The sequence below is a fragment of the Sinohyriopsis cumingii genome, chromosome 16 (genome assembly GCF_028554795.1).
Source record: "Sinohyriopsis cumingii isolate HCF-2022 chromosome 16, ASM2855479v2, whole genome shotgun sequence".
Classification (NCBI taxonomy): Eukaryota; Metazoa; Mollusca; class Bivalvia; order Unionida; family Unionidae; genus Sinohyriopsis; species Sinohyriopsis cumingii.
The window spans coordinates 57,288,757-57,304,772 of record NC_142976.1 but is presented as its reverse complement, the minus strand read 5'-3'; the positions used below and the strand labels follow the sequence as shown (position 1 = coordinate 57,304,772).

Genomic DNA, 16,016 nt, shown 5'->3' with positions numbered 1-16,016 from the left:
TTAAGCCAAAAATTTCTTTTCGAACCAAGTTTTTTTAAATTTCACTGTGCATGCATGCTTTAACCATTTCCTGTGTTGGTGAAGAAGTACACAAATATTTGTGATGTATAACACGTGTTTCTAGAGACACTACACATATACCTAGTAGAGTATGACCACTGTCGTATTCAGGATAAAATGGGATACTACGATCACAGGCATATTCAAGATAGAATGAGGTATTATGACCGTAGTCGTATTCATGATAAAATGGATTAAGCAAAACTGACTGCTTTACACCTCCAGTTCTCTCTTTTACACAAGCACACATGCATGCACACATGCATCCACACACACACATGCACACACACACACAATATGATGAGCAGATTTTGCACTACATCACTGCTATTGTTCAACATTGTGTGTAACCTATGATACGGTTTGCTTTTACAAATTTTCAAATCTAAAATACTGCTAAGATCCTTCAAGCTAAATCTCACCCTGTTCTATGCAAAATTTTCCTATCTGGCTGTAAATAATAACTTTAAAGACTCAGCCTTTAGCTTAAAAAATTAGAACATTCAAAATTGTTGACCTAATTTTACCAATAGGAATGCACTACATCTATTATCCAATACTAGGTGGAAACCTCACCTCAAATTTTGACTCTATTGGAAAGTCAAAAGATAGTCCCCTGAAGTTGAGTACAAACAGCTGCTTATCGGAATTGTACACTGAAAGGAGGAAAGAAAAAAATATGTAAAATACAAATCTCTTGGAAGTCTCTCTGGAGTTGTGACCCACCTATAACAGGACATCAAATGAAAACACAGACAAAATGCACGAAACTCCCAACTGATAACAGACATTGATCCCTACCAGATGGAAAGCATGTAGTTGGTGTATCCAGAAATATACTCTGTTTGTAAGTTCAATGTTGCTACAAGACAAATCTGGGTGAGAGAAAATAATTTCTATTATCTGATTATGAACACTATTCATATTGTGGTTGTGTCAGTTGAAGTGTTTAGATACAGGGGTATCTCTCTTTGTCTAGATATCACTGAAGTGTTCTTTAATTCTCACTTGAAATTCTCTTGAAGTCTAAAGGATTGTTTACTTCAAGTAAAACAGGTAAATAAGTTACAAGTAGTACAATGATCTCTCTGATTAGAAACATATTTGAGGGTTTTATGCATTTTTGAAGATTATTTATTTTTCTCAAGGAAAAAGGGCATTATCATACATGTAAAGTCATTTACTGGAGGATTTTGTTGTTGTTCTAGGGTTTAACGCCATTTTTCAGCACAAGATAGGCTATACATGGTGGCAGTACAACTGATGGAGGAAGAACCCTGGAAAACCCAGGGAAGAACCACTGACCCACGAGAAGCTACTGGCAGGCTTTCACACATACCCATGCTAGCCGAGCCTTGGACTCGAACCCATGCAGACAGGTGAGATGGCAGTGATCCGAAATGGTGAGCGCTTTAGACCACTCAGCCACTCGGGGCCTCCATTTACTGGAGGAAGAAACATCCTCATGTATTATTTTTAATAATCTTTTTGAGGAATAATGGAAACAAGAGTTATCAAGAGATGACATATCTGTCTGGTCCCCTGTTTATGTAACTACTACTGAAAGCACACTATATTGTCCATGACTCCCCATGTCTGGTCCCCTGTTTATGTAACAACTACTACTGAAAGTATACCATTGTCCATGACTCCCCATGTCTGGTCCCCTATTTAAGTAAAGACTACTGCTGAAAGTATACCACTGTCCATGACTCCCTATCTCTGGTCCCCTATTTAAGTAAAGACTACTGCTGAAAGTACACCATTGTCCATGACTTCCCATGGCTGGTCCCCTGTTTAAGTAAAGACTACTGCTGAAAGTATACCATAGTCTATGATTCTCCATGTTTACAACATTTATGGTAGAACAAAAATGGTGCAGAAATCTCAATTTACATTACTTATGCTACACTTTGTTTTCATGCTTGCAAAAAATCTGAATGTGGAAAATTTATATGCATTAAAAGGCATCTTTATGCATTTTCCCATTATGTATACCATGTTTGGCTTAAGTACCTTCAACTGTTTGAAATTTATACTCCTGAACAAAATTATTTATTAACAGACCAATGGCTGGACATAGTGATAGCTAAGTACCCACCCACCCCCATAGTATAAACTGATAAGACTAAAAAAAAAACAACAAAGAAGATGATTCCAACTACATCCTTGAATGATTTGTGGAAAATTTTCCACACCCTGCCTGCTAGGGGACTAAATGATTTATAGATGATTTCATTTAGAGGAACATTTTTATGTACAAAGTATACTGGGAACTGATTGGCATCACATGTTTTGCTTCTGTAATGAAAAATATGGAATGTTGATGGGATAATGAACAGACAAACGGACAAAAACATTAAAAATACTGAAAATGAATAATTGTCAATATTGAAAGGCACATCTAACTCAATAGTTTTCAATGTGATTTCATTCTGAATCTTGAAGGATTTGGGAGATTCTGCCCAAGCATGGATGGATGGACAGACAGAAAAAATAGGTAAAAAACATTAAAATTACTAAAGTGACAATACAAGAAAAGGCACATATCGTCCAATTTGTCTAATATGTTTACCAATTTCACTGAGATATCTTGAACTCTTTTGGGAAAATGCTCTGGAAATGAAAGTGTGGATAGTGGATGGATGGATGGGTGGACGGACTGAAAAAATGGAGAAAAATATAAATATTGAAACTAAAAAAATGTGAATAGCAAAAAGCACACATGAGCCACTATTCTAAAATGGGAACTAAGTTTTACAGAGGTACTATGAAAATCCTAGTTATTCTCTGGAAAAAACTGTGTGGATAATGGATGGATGGATGCACACATAAAACCAGACAAAAATATTACAAATATGTTTACTAAAACACCAAAGTCCATAAGAACTATCTTCATCTTTGATCATTAGTGCTCAATTTTTAGGTCCTTATTTTAAACATTTATGAATTATTAACTATGTAAATATACATTACATTAAAGTTGTCTTGAAAGACCACCTCTTCTACCAAGACAAAGTTGTCTGTAATAAAAGGTGGTCTTTCCTTTGAAGCTGTTATATTCTTCAACACACTGACTCCATGCATGAAAAAAAATGTCTTTCATGACATGTGGTCTTCCAAAACAGTGAGCATTCAAGTCAGGTTCTACTGAATCTCTGTGTAATGTGGACAATATTTTCTCACACATTTATATGTCTATGTACATAATCTTAGAAATTCATGTCTTGATAGTTGCACAAGATTACCCCTGTGATCACAACAATTAGTGGAAAATCTCCAGACCTAAAACAAAAAATTCTTCTGTAACCTTAATATTTGATCATTAATCTCATTTGGGACAAAAATAAATGAAACTAACCAATCCAGAACTTTATCAGAAACCTGGGGCATAAATATGACATTGATTGGAAAGTAGACAGTAGTAACTTCCCTTGGCAGGGATGTACCTAAAGCATTTTGACCAGTTTTACTTATCTAACATTCTGCCCGTCTCTCATGAAATTTTGCCTTATTTTTCCTGTATCTTAACCTCGGATCAGTGTGCCCTGCACTGTTTATCTATGTTTCTGGATTAATCCTTTCTGCAGACTAGGCTGCATCATTGTGAATGAAATGTTAAATTTCATATGGTAATCAGTGAAAACTTTGGTAAATTTCCTGTTCTTGTTCGAGAAAATGCATAAAAAGTATCTGATAAACATAAAAGAAAACCTCAAATGGGAGACTGTGACTGCTCTCTACTCTGTCCCTTGTAAATGAGCTTACATGTTTAGTTCCCTTGACAGGTAGATATATGTTGCCCTAAACAAAATTGATGCCACCATGTCTTCATATCTAGTTTGGGGATGACATTCAGCTTGAATTTCACTCACATAATAACAAAATTTATTTTATGCAATGCAAGTTTATTTACACGATGCAAGTTTATTTACACAATGCAAGCTTAGAATACACCACAACCTTTATTTTACACCATGGAAGTTTATTTTACACAATTTAAGTTGATATTTTAAGCAAATTGCATCTTTGTGTGCATGCTGAAATTTCTAAGCCGATTTCAGTTCCTTTTTTTGAACTAGGTTGCATTTAAAGATTTAATTGTCTTACCCTCGTTCAATTCACATCTCATGACATAATTATATCAGCATGTGCACATATGTAGTATCAAAGCATATAATGATTAGCACACCTATGAGACTCACAGGCATAGTAGTTACTTGAACATGCTCTGCTACCGTTCCGGTGGCCTATGTGGTTAGAGCGCCCACCTCAGATGTGGGAGATTGTGGATTTGAAACCCAAAATCCCACCCCACCCCCAAAGTCGCAACAAAGACTTATATAAATGGTACTAACAGCTGCCTTATTTGGTGCTCAGCATTAAGAGCTTAGTGTTAGGACTGGTCAGCCCAGTGTCAGGATAATGTGACTATGTGGCTGGATGGGGGGACATCATGCTACATGTCTGTGGCATGATGCCCCAGTGTTAGACATCACTATAAACTGCCACACTGCAGACATCACAGCTATATGGCTGAAACACTGTTAAAGCTATGTTGAAAATCTAACTCACGCACACACATATGCTCAGCTGTCAATGTTTAATGGATGCTAAGTAGACAAAGCACTAAAAGGTAAGCACCTGTATGACTATGACATATAATGGTACAAACACAAATACAAACATATTTTATAATTCCATCTTTTGTTCAAATATTAGTTCAAACACACTATAGCGCTCTAAGATTAGTCTTGATATAGAAAGTTAAATATGTATGATCACTACCTGTAAAATTTGCAGAATAACAGTGTGAGCTGTTAGTACAAAATACATGCATGACCTATACTTCCTTTTCATATCTTGAAGTTTAATCATACATTTCTGAAATAGACCCTTATTCTGCTAATTGGTTAAACACTCTATTAACTAACACTGAAAGATGATGAGAAAAAACAAAATCTTCATTTCCTTGTAAATGTTAAATTATTATAGTAAAATTGGGTTTAAAAAATTGCAAACTGAATTTTATAAGTAGATTTTTGTCCCAAATTGCAAATTGCAATTGCAAATGCAGGAAAGAAACAAGTCAAATTCAAGCCCTGACACTATCATTTCTTTTTTTGTCCTACTGTTCAAGGTTCTGAATTATTATTCTTTTGAAAAACTGCAATGGTAGTCTGAGAAGGGAAGTAACTCTCGTGTGTTTTAACATACTAAGATTAAGGATGAACCCCAAACAAATGTATAAGAAATAGACAAACTTTCATCACAAAATCAACAAAAATTCTGAATCTAACAGCTCTAAAGCTATTTAGAACAAAATCATAAGCCATGTTCATATTCTTCCAAAACATTTAACTTTAAATGCAATGTAGAATTATCTAAACGTACTTTAAATAGGTCCTTTTCCATATAAAACTTCATTCTGCATTACCTCTAAATTTTGTAAAAACTATTTAAGATGTTTTTCTAATATTAAAAACCAGCTATGTCAACAAAACACTTATTTTAAATGCTCAGTCAACGATACTGAGGACTGGAAAGCGAAGAGTGGAGAGAAGATGAAGACAGAAGGCTGTATATTTATACGCCTTGTAACACATCATGAAATGACCAACATTAAGCTACGTAAGATGATGTAGTGGCCATATTGGATGTATGAGCAGCACTATTTTCATTCAGGATCAGCTAGACCATGGGATGAATGTGTCTGAAGTTTAAAGCAATCTCTGAATTAGTTTAAAAGAAGCAATACCAAACTTGTATTAATTGACATACAGACAATGGATGGACAACAGACCATCTCAAAAGCTCAGCTGGTCATGGCAGACATATTGGATTTCAAATTGGCAGAATTTACATTTAAGACCAACTGGACATCACAAGAAGTCTTCTGATGAAAAACCTGCATCAATATGACTTTCTGTTCAAGTAATGTTGTGATAAGATTTTAAAATTGCTGCCATGTCTGGATGTCAGATCAGCACCATTTGTATTTAAGACCAACCAGACATCATAAAATGTTCAGTGAAAACCCCATGTAGATCTGACCATCTATTCAGGAGCAGTGATAGTATTTTTAAGATGGATATGATGCTGACCACACTTGACATCAGATCAGCACCATTTTTATTTAAGACCAACTAGTCATCATAAAAGCCTATCCTGATATGATAATCCATTCAGGAAGAGTAGTGATATCTAAATTTTCAAAATCAATGTCCGAGCAGCACAATTTTCATTTAGGACCAACTGGACCAATGTAATGTTGTTGTTGTTGTAGTGTTTAACGCCATTTTTCAGCACACGATAGGCTATACATGGCGGCCAGTATTAATGGTGGAGGAAGAACCCTGAAAAACCCAGGGAAGAACCACCGACCCACGAGAAGCTACTGGCAGGCTTTCCCACGTACCACCAATGTAATGAATGTGTGTAGTGTTTCAAGGCAATCTGCCAGGTAGCTTAGGAGGAGTAGCAATAACAAACTTGAGCTAACAGATGGATGGACAACAGACCATCCCATAAACTCTTCTGGCATATGACTATTAGAGCTAATAAAAAAGACATATTTTATTAAATTTAAACCTTTTGTATTCCAACAAAAAAATTTAACAAGTTTAAAACAAAGTAAAAGGTGCTTATATAACTTAACCAGGTGAGCTAAAATTCCAAAGCCAGCTTGTATTAAAAGGGCACAGACTATCTGATGATTCACTTTTAAAAAGATATGGATTTTCACAAAACTAGAAACAATTGGGTTTTCATAGAAAAAAATGAATTATACCTAAAAATTAAGAAGTCTCCACTGAAATAAACATTGTTAGCTTGCATGTTTTTCTTTGAAGATTGTCACCAGTTAGCACAAAACTGCCTAAATCAGTCAATAAATGCACTCAGATTTTACCATACCAAAAAATGTCAACTACTGCAACTTTCAAAACTCTATCATATATCTAAATTATCTTTATGAAAGCAACTTCAAATTTCATGAGAGAGAGAAAAAGTCTGTGCTTTAGTCAATAATCTAAATACTGAGAGAACCCATACATTTAAAGCCATCAATTCTTTTATTGAATTAATTATATATGTATTTATTTTCAAATTTTTTATTCATTTATCACAACTGGATCAGAATTACCAATCATCTTGTATTTTTCACTAAATATATTACACACAGTATCACTAAGCAGTGCAGTTAGACCAGTTTCTTGTTATATCTTTACAAAGTAATTGTCAGCAATTCAATTCTATCTTTAATAATTTAATAATGTGCTGTTTAAATAGTAGCCAACTTAAAAATTGAACAAAGATGGAAACACTGTACGTATAAATCAATTAAATTGCAATCATCAACACAACCTAGCTGACAGTGTTACGTATTATATGCACATAACTACATGGGTATTGATGGGAATACTGTATCAGCAACCACAATGACTCAGTGTTCTGTATTGTACGTACACCACTACAAGAGCACTGTCATATTTATTTATGTCAGCAAAGAGAAACAAGTACAAAGTTTGAAATTCCATGTGAACTTACTGGTGAGAAAGGAGTATTTTGTTTTAATGCCTCTTTTCCACTTTCAATTTTTTTTCATTCTGCATTAGATTTTAGACATCAACAATATTTACAAAAACTTTATGATGACATGGCAGCAGTTAATGCAATTTTGACTGCAAAGTTATGTCTTGTCACAGATAATGAACACATTGTGTTTCTTCTTTTTCTTTCAAAGTGTACATTAGCAACAAAGCAATCCTAATGAATAATTACATAACATCAGTATTACTAGGAATACTCTCAGTTTTTCAAGTCAGCAGGGCACAGACAAGTAGTCAGTCTTTCCTGAAAAATGATATGCCCAAGATATAATGTTCAGTAATTAATGTCCCTTCAGGTTATTATCTTTATCAGTTTCTTAAATGTTATCTTTCCTGTATCTTGAGCTATGTTCCTGGTGAGTGACTCCTGAGCACACCACAAAGGGGTGGGTGGGTGGTTTAAATTTCTCTCTTATTGCAAGCAATCAGATATTCTAATTCATCAGTAGAACATTTCCCTTAAACTGTCATTATGTCTACCACATATAAAATCAAAAAAGATAACTGTTCAATCATTAATCACCGCGACGTCTCAAAAACTTCAATTCATGGTTGAATATACACTGGTTCTTTAGTCATGAAAAAATCTAATGACTCAAGTTTTTGAGCTCCTCCATTGTAGATATGTAAAATACTTGGAGGCAGATTTGTATTGGTGTGACTAACATATAAATGACCCTGGCAAAGGGTGGAGTGTACCAGTGAGAGTAACATGTAACTGTATCAATCACCAGATCAAGGGGAAAAAACATGCAAATATGTAATTTCCAGGTCATATGCTTACTGAATGTGGAGTTTCTAACAGTATAATTAACACTAACCATAAATAGTCTACACACCAACCAGTTCATTACTTTAAATAATGACTTTACCTAGTTCATTACTTTAAAGAATGACTTCAACCACTTGATCTTTTACAACTCTCTCTCTCTCTCTCTCTCTCTCTCTCTCTCTCTCTCTCTCCCACCTTCACATTTCTGGTTCAATATTTACTATGCAAATATTCATAAAATAAACTCTGAAGTGGCTTTCTTTTATAAATACCCATTTTTAGTACTTCATAATATATTTGATAATAATATTTGATTTCATAACACCCATTTTATTGGTAAAGTGAAATGGGACACATACATATACCCTAGCAACAAAAACAAAATCAGATTCTGCACTGACTTAGCAGACTGTTGGAAGTGTCTTGCTAGTGGGATCAAACTGTCTAGAAATCATGTAAGTTGTACCAGTAACAATATTCATTTCATTGGAAGCTTCTGAACAAGGCATTCGCGCAACTAGGCGTCTATCCTAATAACACGCATACACTATTCTATAGATTGCACCTGCAAACTGATTGGCCAAACTTGTAATGACCCACTTGCTTACACAAGCCTTAAGCTTACAAAAACAATTTTCAAAACTGTTTAATTGTAAGCAGGGGGTGACAATTCCAGTCCTGGCCTGTTAGCCTGGCAAGAATGTTGCAGAGAAAATGGTTCCTAAAATTTAAATTTTCTTTCCTCTTATTTAAAATATGGACAAGTTACATGACATCCTACTTACCCAGTGAGTTTTAATTGCCCCAGTTAGTTGGGCATGAGACCTATATTCCCCTTTGCAAGAACCAGCAAATTTCAAAATGCTGAACCCCTCCCATTCAAGCTAAATCACACTGAGATTTTCCATACATCTCCTGCCTCCCATTGCAAATATCCTACAGGCATATTTTAAGAATATTTCTTGCAAAGTGTCCCTGATGTGTACACATAATTGCCAACCATTCAGCTTTGTGCGACTTACAGCATGTGTAGCTTGAAAGGACAAACTTATATGTATGACATTATTCACAGGAAATTATCAAAGGAAATAATTCAAATTACACAACAGAACTTTCAGATGGCGATAAATGAAGGGAAAAAAATTAAATACCTAATTCAGATAGAGAATATCTGGTGAACTTAACTGCAATCAAAGCCTTAACAAAGGTAGCAATTCAAACGTGCCATAATTAATTAGCAATAGAGAGATTACCTGGATTATCAGATCGGAGAAAATGGGCAGCTGCTCATGCAACAAACCTCAAATTCATCTAGCACAATCATCACTGCTTTATGCATGCAACATGAAATCATGCATGATTGTCACCATCATAAATAACAAGAAACAAGGAGATAAAGCATGGATGTCTCAACAACAAAAAACTTGTTCATAAAACACAGTTTAGTGCTAGCCTACTTTACATATGTCACACTATCATTTATACAATTGAGACAAGAAGAAAATATGAAAAAGGACAAGGGGTGGGGATAAGAGATAATGCTGCAGCCTATTTTACCCCCTGGATGGGTGGCCCCAAATGATTGATCAATCTGCTCTATGGTTGGCTGCACTTGCGGAGTGTTGAAATGGACACCACTGAAAAAGAAAATAAAGTAAAGGTTCTGTGAAATGTATCTTGCTTGAAACAGCAATAGCTCTTGAAAAACTTTCAAAAAAGGCAAATGCAAAAATATTTAGCCTTATATACAAGAATTTGCAATTGTATGAAATGTATGAAACAAGATCATAATTACAGTGGTCCCCCACTATAAGGAGTTTTGGTGTAATAATGTCCTTTTATAAGACATGATAGGGATGCCATATCATTAATAGTAATAATATCTATAATGCACCCCAGTACACTGATCCCTCAATATAAAGTACCTCAGTATAACAGTCCCTTAATAAAGCAATTATGATCATGGATCCCATAACAATATTATTATGATTATAATGAACCCAAGTAGACTGCTACCTTAATATAAAGCACCTTAATATAACACTATCTCTATGTACGATCATGCACCTAGTATAACAAGACCTCACATATAACATGGTAGAACTCTACTACCAACCCGAATTGCAATACAGTGAGGGTACACTGTATATGCCTGCTCTTCATTTAACCATTGTAATAAATAGGAATCTGCAATGAACTTCCTGCTGAAGATGAATCTCATTTTAATGTGCGATTTCTCCCATTTATCTATTGATTTTATGGTATAGCAATTTGTATCTGTGATGCTGAATATGGTACAACCATCTATACTCGCTTACAAGTCGAGTCAAACTCCAAAATGCACAGATCCACATGTGCCATCACAAAATGCACAGACCGACATGTGCCATCACAAAATGTACTGGTTGATCTGAGTCCATTCAGTTTCTTTGGAGTAATCAGTAGAACAAACAACACTGACCCCTAGCTGCAAGCACATTATATGACAAAAGATCAGGGTCTAGGCTGCCGGCAGTTAGAATTCAATTTATAAGTGGGGAAAATAAAGTATAAATATCTTTTTTTCAAAAATGTAGGCAGAGATTATATCTGGCATACAACGGATTAAAAGAATAATATGATTGCTTGGCAGGAAAATGTTTAAAATATTTTGGTAATATTTATATATGGCTCCAACTTTTTGCCACTAATATAGTAAAAATTAAATAAAAACCAAACACATGCTCTGAAGAAAAGGCAACTGATTACAACTGATTACATAGATTTGTTGAGAGATGACGTCTATCCATTTAATTGAATGTCCTGACAAATTATAGTAATTTCAAGTATATTGGGATGCTTCAAAAGAAATCAAAGTCTGTATCTAGATTACTACATGTACCTTCTTCAGACCTGTATCAGGCATGTGCAACCTATGGCACACATGCTGCATACAATCCATGACATGGTTTTAACCAATTCCTTTTAAATCATACTGTGAGGCTTTAAAAGCTGCTATCTGGCCTAGGCCAGAGCCCTTGAGGAAGTTGCACATGCCTGACCTATATAGTAAAATAAGGCGATTTAATGGACATATCTGAAGTATACTTTGTTGATCTTAGAGTTGGTAAAAATATACTTACCAGTATTTTAATTTCACTTTACACATATTGTTCACTTCTATAATCTGCAAAAAGAATAAAACAATGTTTGAATATGTTTATTGTGAATTATGGTGTTTATGTTTCACTATGTTTGTAGTGGACAAAAGAATGGCACCTTGAAATTATTTGTTTCTATAATATACTGCCAAGATTTGAATATGTTTATTGTGAATTATGGTGTTTATGTTTCACTATGTTTGTAGTGGACAAAAGAATGGCACCTTGAAATTATTTGTTTCTATAATATACTGCCAAGATTTGAATATGTTTATTGTGAATTATGGTGTTTATGTTTTACTATGTTTGAAGTGGACAAAAGAATGGCACCTTGAAATTATTTGTTTCTATAATATACTGCCAAGATGAGTATGTGAGGTACAATATGACATATCAACTACCTCTTTGTCTGGAACAAACTTCATTATCAAAATGTTGAAACTTCATGCCAAATGATTCCTTTTTTCCATTGTCAACCAAAGATTAAAGCAAAAAAGTGACATTTAAAATATGCAGACTCTATCATTCATATCTGCTCTCATGTTGAAAAATGTAGCTAAGCAAATCGAGGGGGAAGTTTGGTCTTTAACGACTTCAGTTGCATTTAAGTGTCACTATCATTAGCAAACAAAAAAGAAGAAAAAAATGCACTAAATTACACCTGAATGAATATTAAAAATGTTTTAGAAATCAAAATGGTTATATTAGTAAAAATAAAACGATTCAGAGAAATAATGGCTAGATCAAGATTTATAACCCATATCAGTTGCTCAATAGGAATAATTAATGACACACTCAATTTGCCTCTTCAAATTATAATGCCAGCATTTGGGCTGACAGAATGTGCAATACATTGCAGTGCTACTTTCACACCGGAAAATAGCTTTGACTTTTGATCCCAACTCTTACTTTTCCATGGTTTGCCAGTTGTAGCTTTCAGTGACCTTCCTGAGGTCAGCCATCTGACCTAGCTCAAATTTTTCTTTATGTTTTGGCCATTGTTGCTGACCCATGGTCACGTGCCAACTGGACACACTACAGGTCAGTAAAATGTGAAAAGACCAAACCTCTTAAAACACTAATTAGGCAGAGAAATGGAATTAGGACCATATTTTTAATGGAGTTCCATTTAGGACAAGAAAAGCTAATTACTTTAAACACACACAGCCAACAATGACCTGAACAGAGGAGCCAGTTAATTATAATATCGGCACCAAAAACCATGAATTTATTTTCTTCGATTAAAACATCAACTTCTCCCAGAGAAAGGCCCATAAATATGAAGATAACAACTTTATTAGCTTTTGTGACGCAGGTGAACTTTCAAAAATGTGAGTGATTAACAGGTTTTCTTCACAGTCTCAAGATGGTACAACTTCAATAAACAGATGAAAGAGCTTATTAGCATAACCTTAGTGATAGATAATTTTTTATTTGAATTACCACTGATTTAAATAAACAATTGTCAAAGATAGCAAGAGAGGTAAATTAGAGAGAGGTAAATTAGCCACACTTCAACTGACTTTTATTTTGAAAGTATGAATTCATTTTCTTGTATGCTTTCAAGTTGTGTTGCAAATATATTCCGTTTTTAGAATTAAGATGTCATCAATAAGAGATGAAAAGATTAAGAATGAAACCTATAGACTTGAATGCATCAATTTCACCACTTAAATCTGATGTTTTCATTAAATAATGTTCAAATTTTTCTCCTAAACTGGAGTTTCATAAATCAAAGATGTATAATTCAAAGAGTTTATTTCAAATTCAATCTGCCTAACTAATATCTGCATAATGTATACATAGCAGAGACCACTACAGACCCAACGAACCATTTCATGATTCACTGGCAGGTTGGGGTCAATCCTATTTGTTTCCAATGATAAACCCAAGCTTGATGATAAAACCATCCCCACTTTAACCAATTATAAGAAATTTCCAAATCAGGAAAGTGAGAAATACTGTAGAGCAGAACAAATACCACAAACCTTGATGTATAGTTGTCTACAGATCTGGGTCAAAATAGTGCCAGGAAATAGTCCTTACCATAGCATATGCCTTGTGAAGGTTTGTGTGTGTGTGATTAGGATTTCTAACTTAGCTTTAACAATTTTTCAGTCATATCGCTATGATGTCTGCAGTGTGGCAGTTTAAAATGATGTCCAGCACTGGGGCATCATGTCGCAGACAAGTAGTATGATGTCCCACCCAGTCACATTATCCTGACACCAGGTTGACCAGTCCTAACACTAACCTCTTAATGCTGAGAGCCTATCAAGGCAGCTGTAAAGGTTTGTAGGCACTAGCTAAGAACCAAGATGTAAGCAGTAATTTTATTAGCTAATTGACTATAAAAGTAAAATGCAATTTCACTATAAAATGCAATTTCACTATGTTAAAAAAAGAAATATCACACAAGTGTCCTTGTCTATATCGAGTGAAGATCAAATATGGACTGATGTGTAGGAAATATATACGCTACTAGCTGCATGCACGTGTACTGCTGGTTTTTTCATAGTTTAACTATTAAGAAATAAGACTTATTCCATTCTGACAATCTAATAGAAAATTTGTACATATTATCATTCACGAAATATCCAAATAGTAAATAATAATTACTTTTCTATCTGGAAAATTCTGTACCAATGAAAATTATCCAGTTTGTCAATATCTTAACTGACATGATTGTATACTGTGCCCAGCAAGTACAGTGCTGACCAGAAGTGGTCTGGGTAGGCAAACAAGCTTGCATTATTTCATGGGCCAGCACTAAGGGTTGGGCAACACTTGCTGCCACAAAATGAGTTGGGTGGATGTGGAAGCACCAAATGCTAAATTTCCCCCAAGGACTGGCCCTAATTATATCATTGGTTACCAATAAAGAACAAATGCATGATCATTTTCTAGTTTATTACTGGAATTTAATGCTATTTCTCACTGCAAGATAGGCTATATGTGACAGCAGTATAACTAGTGGAGGAAAATCTCAAGGGAGAGGGGACCAGTAGCAACCACTGACCCATGGGATGCTACTGGCAGCTTTCTCACATACCCACGCTGACACAGCCCAAACAACTCATGAGGACAGAGGCAAGATAGCAGTGATTGGCAAATCAAGTGCTTTTGATCACTCAGCCACCCAGTGGCACCCAACACAAGCAGTTTTAATATAAATGTCAATGCCAATGTAATCATACACAATCACTGATGTAATGCCAATAGTGAAGATAATTAAATGTAAGTTTTAGCATTGGTCATTAAAAGTTACCTACCAGACATTTGTTGAAACATGCTACGGGGGGGGGGGGGGGGGGGCAATTCATAGATACTAAAGTATTCTAATATAAAAACCCAAGCCATCCCCCACCCCTGCCATTAAAAAATTTAAAATTCCCCTTCATAAAATCATAGAGGGGAAATTCCCCCGTATGTGAAAATCCTTGAAAAATCGCTGTAATAATACTCACAAAATAAAATCATCATCATGAAAAGATTAAACTGATCATGAGCACTGGAGTGAATGGTGAATATATGAAGTCTTCAGTCCATGGACAACAGGTTGTTAAATTGAAAATAATATTTATTAAAATAAATGTCTCCTATCTGAGCAGGTTATTGATTATGAAGACTTTAAATTACAAATTTCCTGAAAAATAAATTTTCTTATAAGAACAGGAATTTCAAATTTGATAAAAGTCAGCCTGCATAATGCAAGATGATTAGATAATTGAACTTGCCTTTTAGACATTTGAGCTTGCCCCAACCATAATTTTCCAACATGCGTAAAAAAATAAGATAAAATAAATTATGAGATATTTTAAGGAAATCACTTGTATTTATTTTCTTTTAATTGTTGTTAGAACCTTAAAATCATATGCTGAAAATGTTATAAAAAAATACCTAAATAATAAATGTAGACAGATATTTTAAAGAAAAAGGGTTAGAATGTGGAAATCTACAAGTCCAAAAAGATTATATATATATATATATATATATATATATATATATATATATATATATATATATATATATATATATAAGCGACAGAAAAACATAGAGATTGAGAGAGACAGACAGATAAAAGACCTTCATATATTCACCATTCATCAAATGTTATAAAAAAATACCTAAATGATAAATGTAGACAGATATTTTGAAGAAAAAGGGTTAGAATGTGGAAAGCTACAAGTCCAAAAAGATATATATATATATATATATATATATATATATATATATATATATATATATATATATATATATATATATATATAAAAAGAGACAAACATAGAGATTGAGAGAGACAGATAAAAGACCTTGAACTGAAAACTTAACCAATAACACTATTTTGCCCAGTGATACTCATTAATCCATTATGATTGTAACATTCTTGTGCATTTTGTAACATCATACTGATTATTTTTCTTTAAAACAGGT

General features: G+C 34.2%; 1 protein-coding gene across 2 annotated transcripts in view; it reads right to left on the bottom strand.

Annotated features, from left to right (window-relative positions):
• LOC149780477 (phagosome assembly factor 1-like) overlaps positions 1-16,016 on the bottom strand; it is a 90,807-nt gene that overhangs the window by 29,052 nt on the left and 45,739 nt on the right. For both annotated transcript variants that reach the window (XM_089937438.1, XM_089937439.1), the window contains exons 4-6: positions 11,565-11,608; positions 10,000-10,079; positions 637-716 (exon numbers count right to left, since the gene is read on the bottom strand). In XM_089937438.1, coding sequence (XP_089793564.1) covers positions 637-716; positions 10,000-10,079; positions 11,565-11,608 — 204 coding nt within the window. The remainder of the gene's footprint in view (positions 1-636; positions 717-9,999; positions 10,080-11,564; positions 11,609-16,016) is intronic.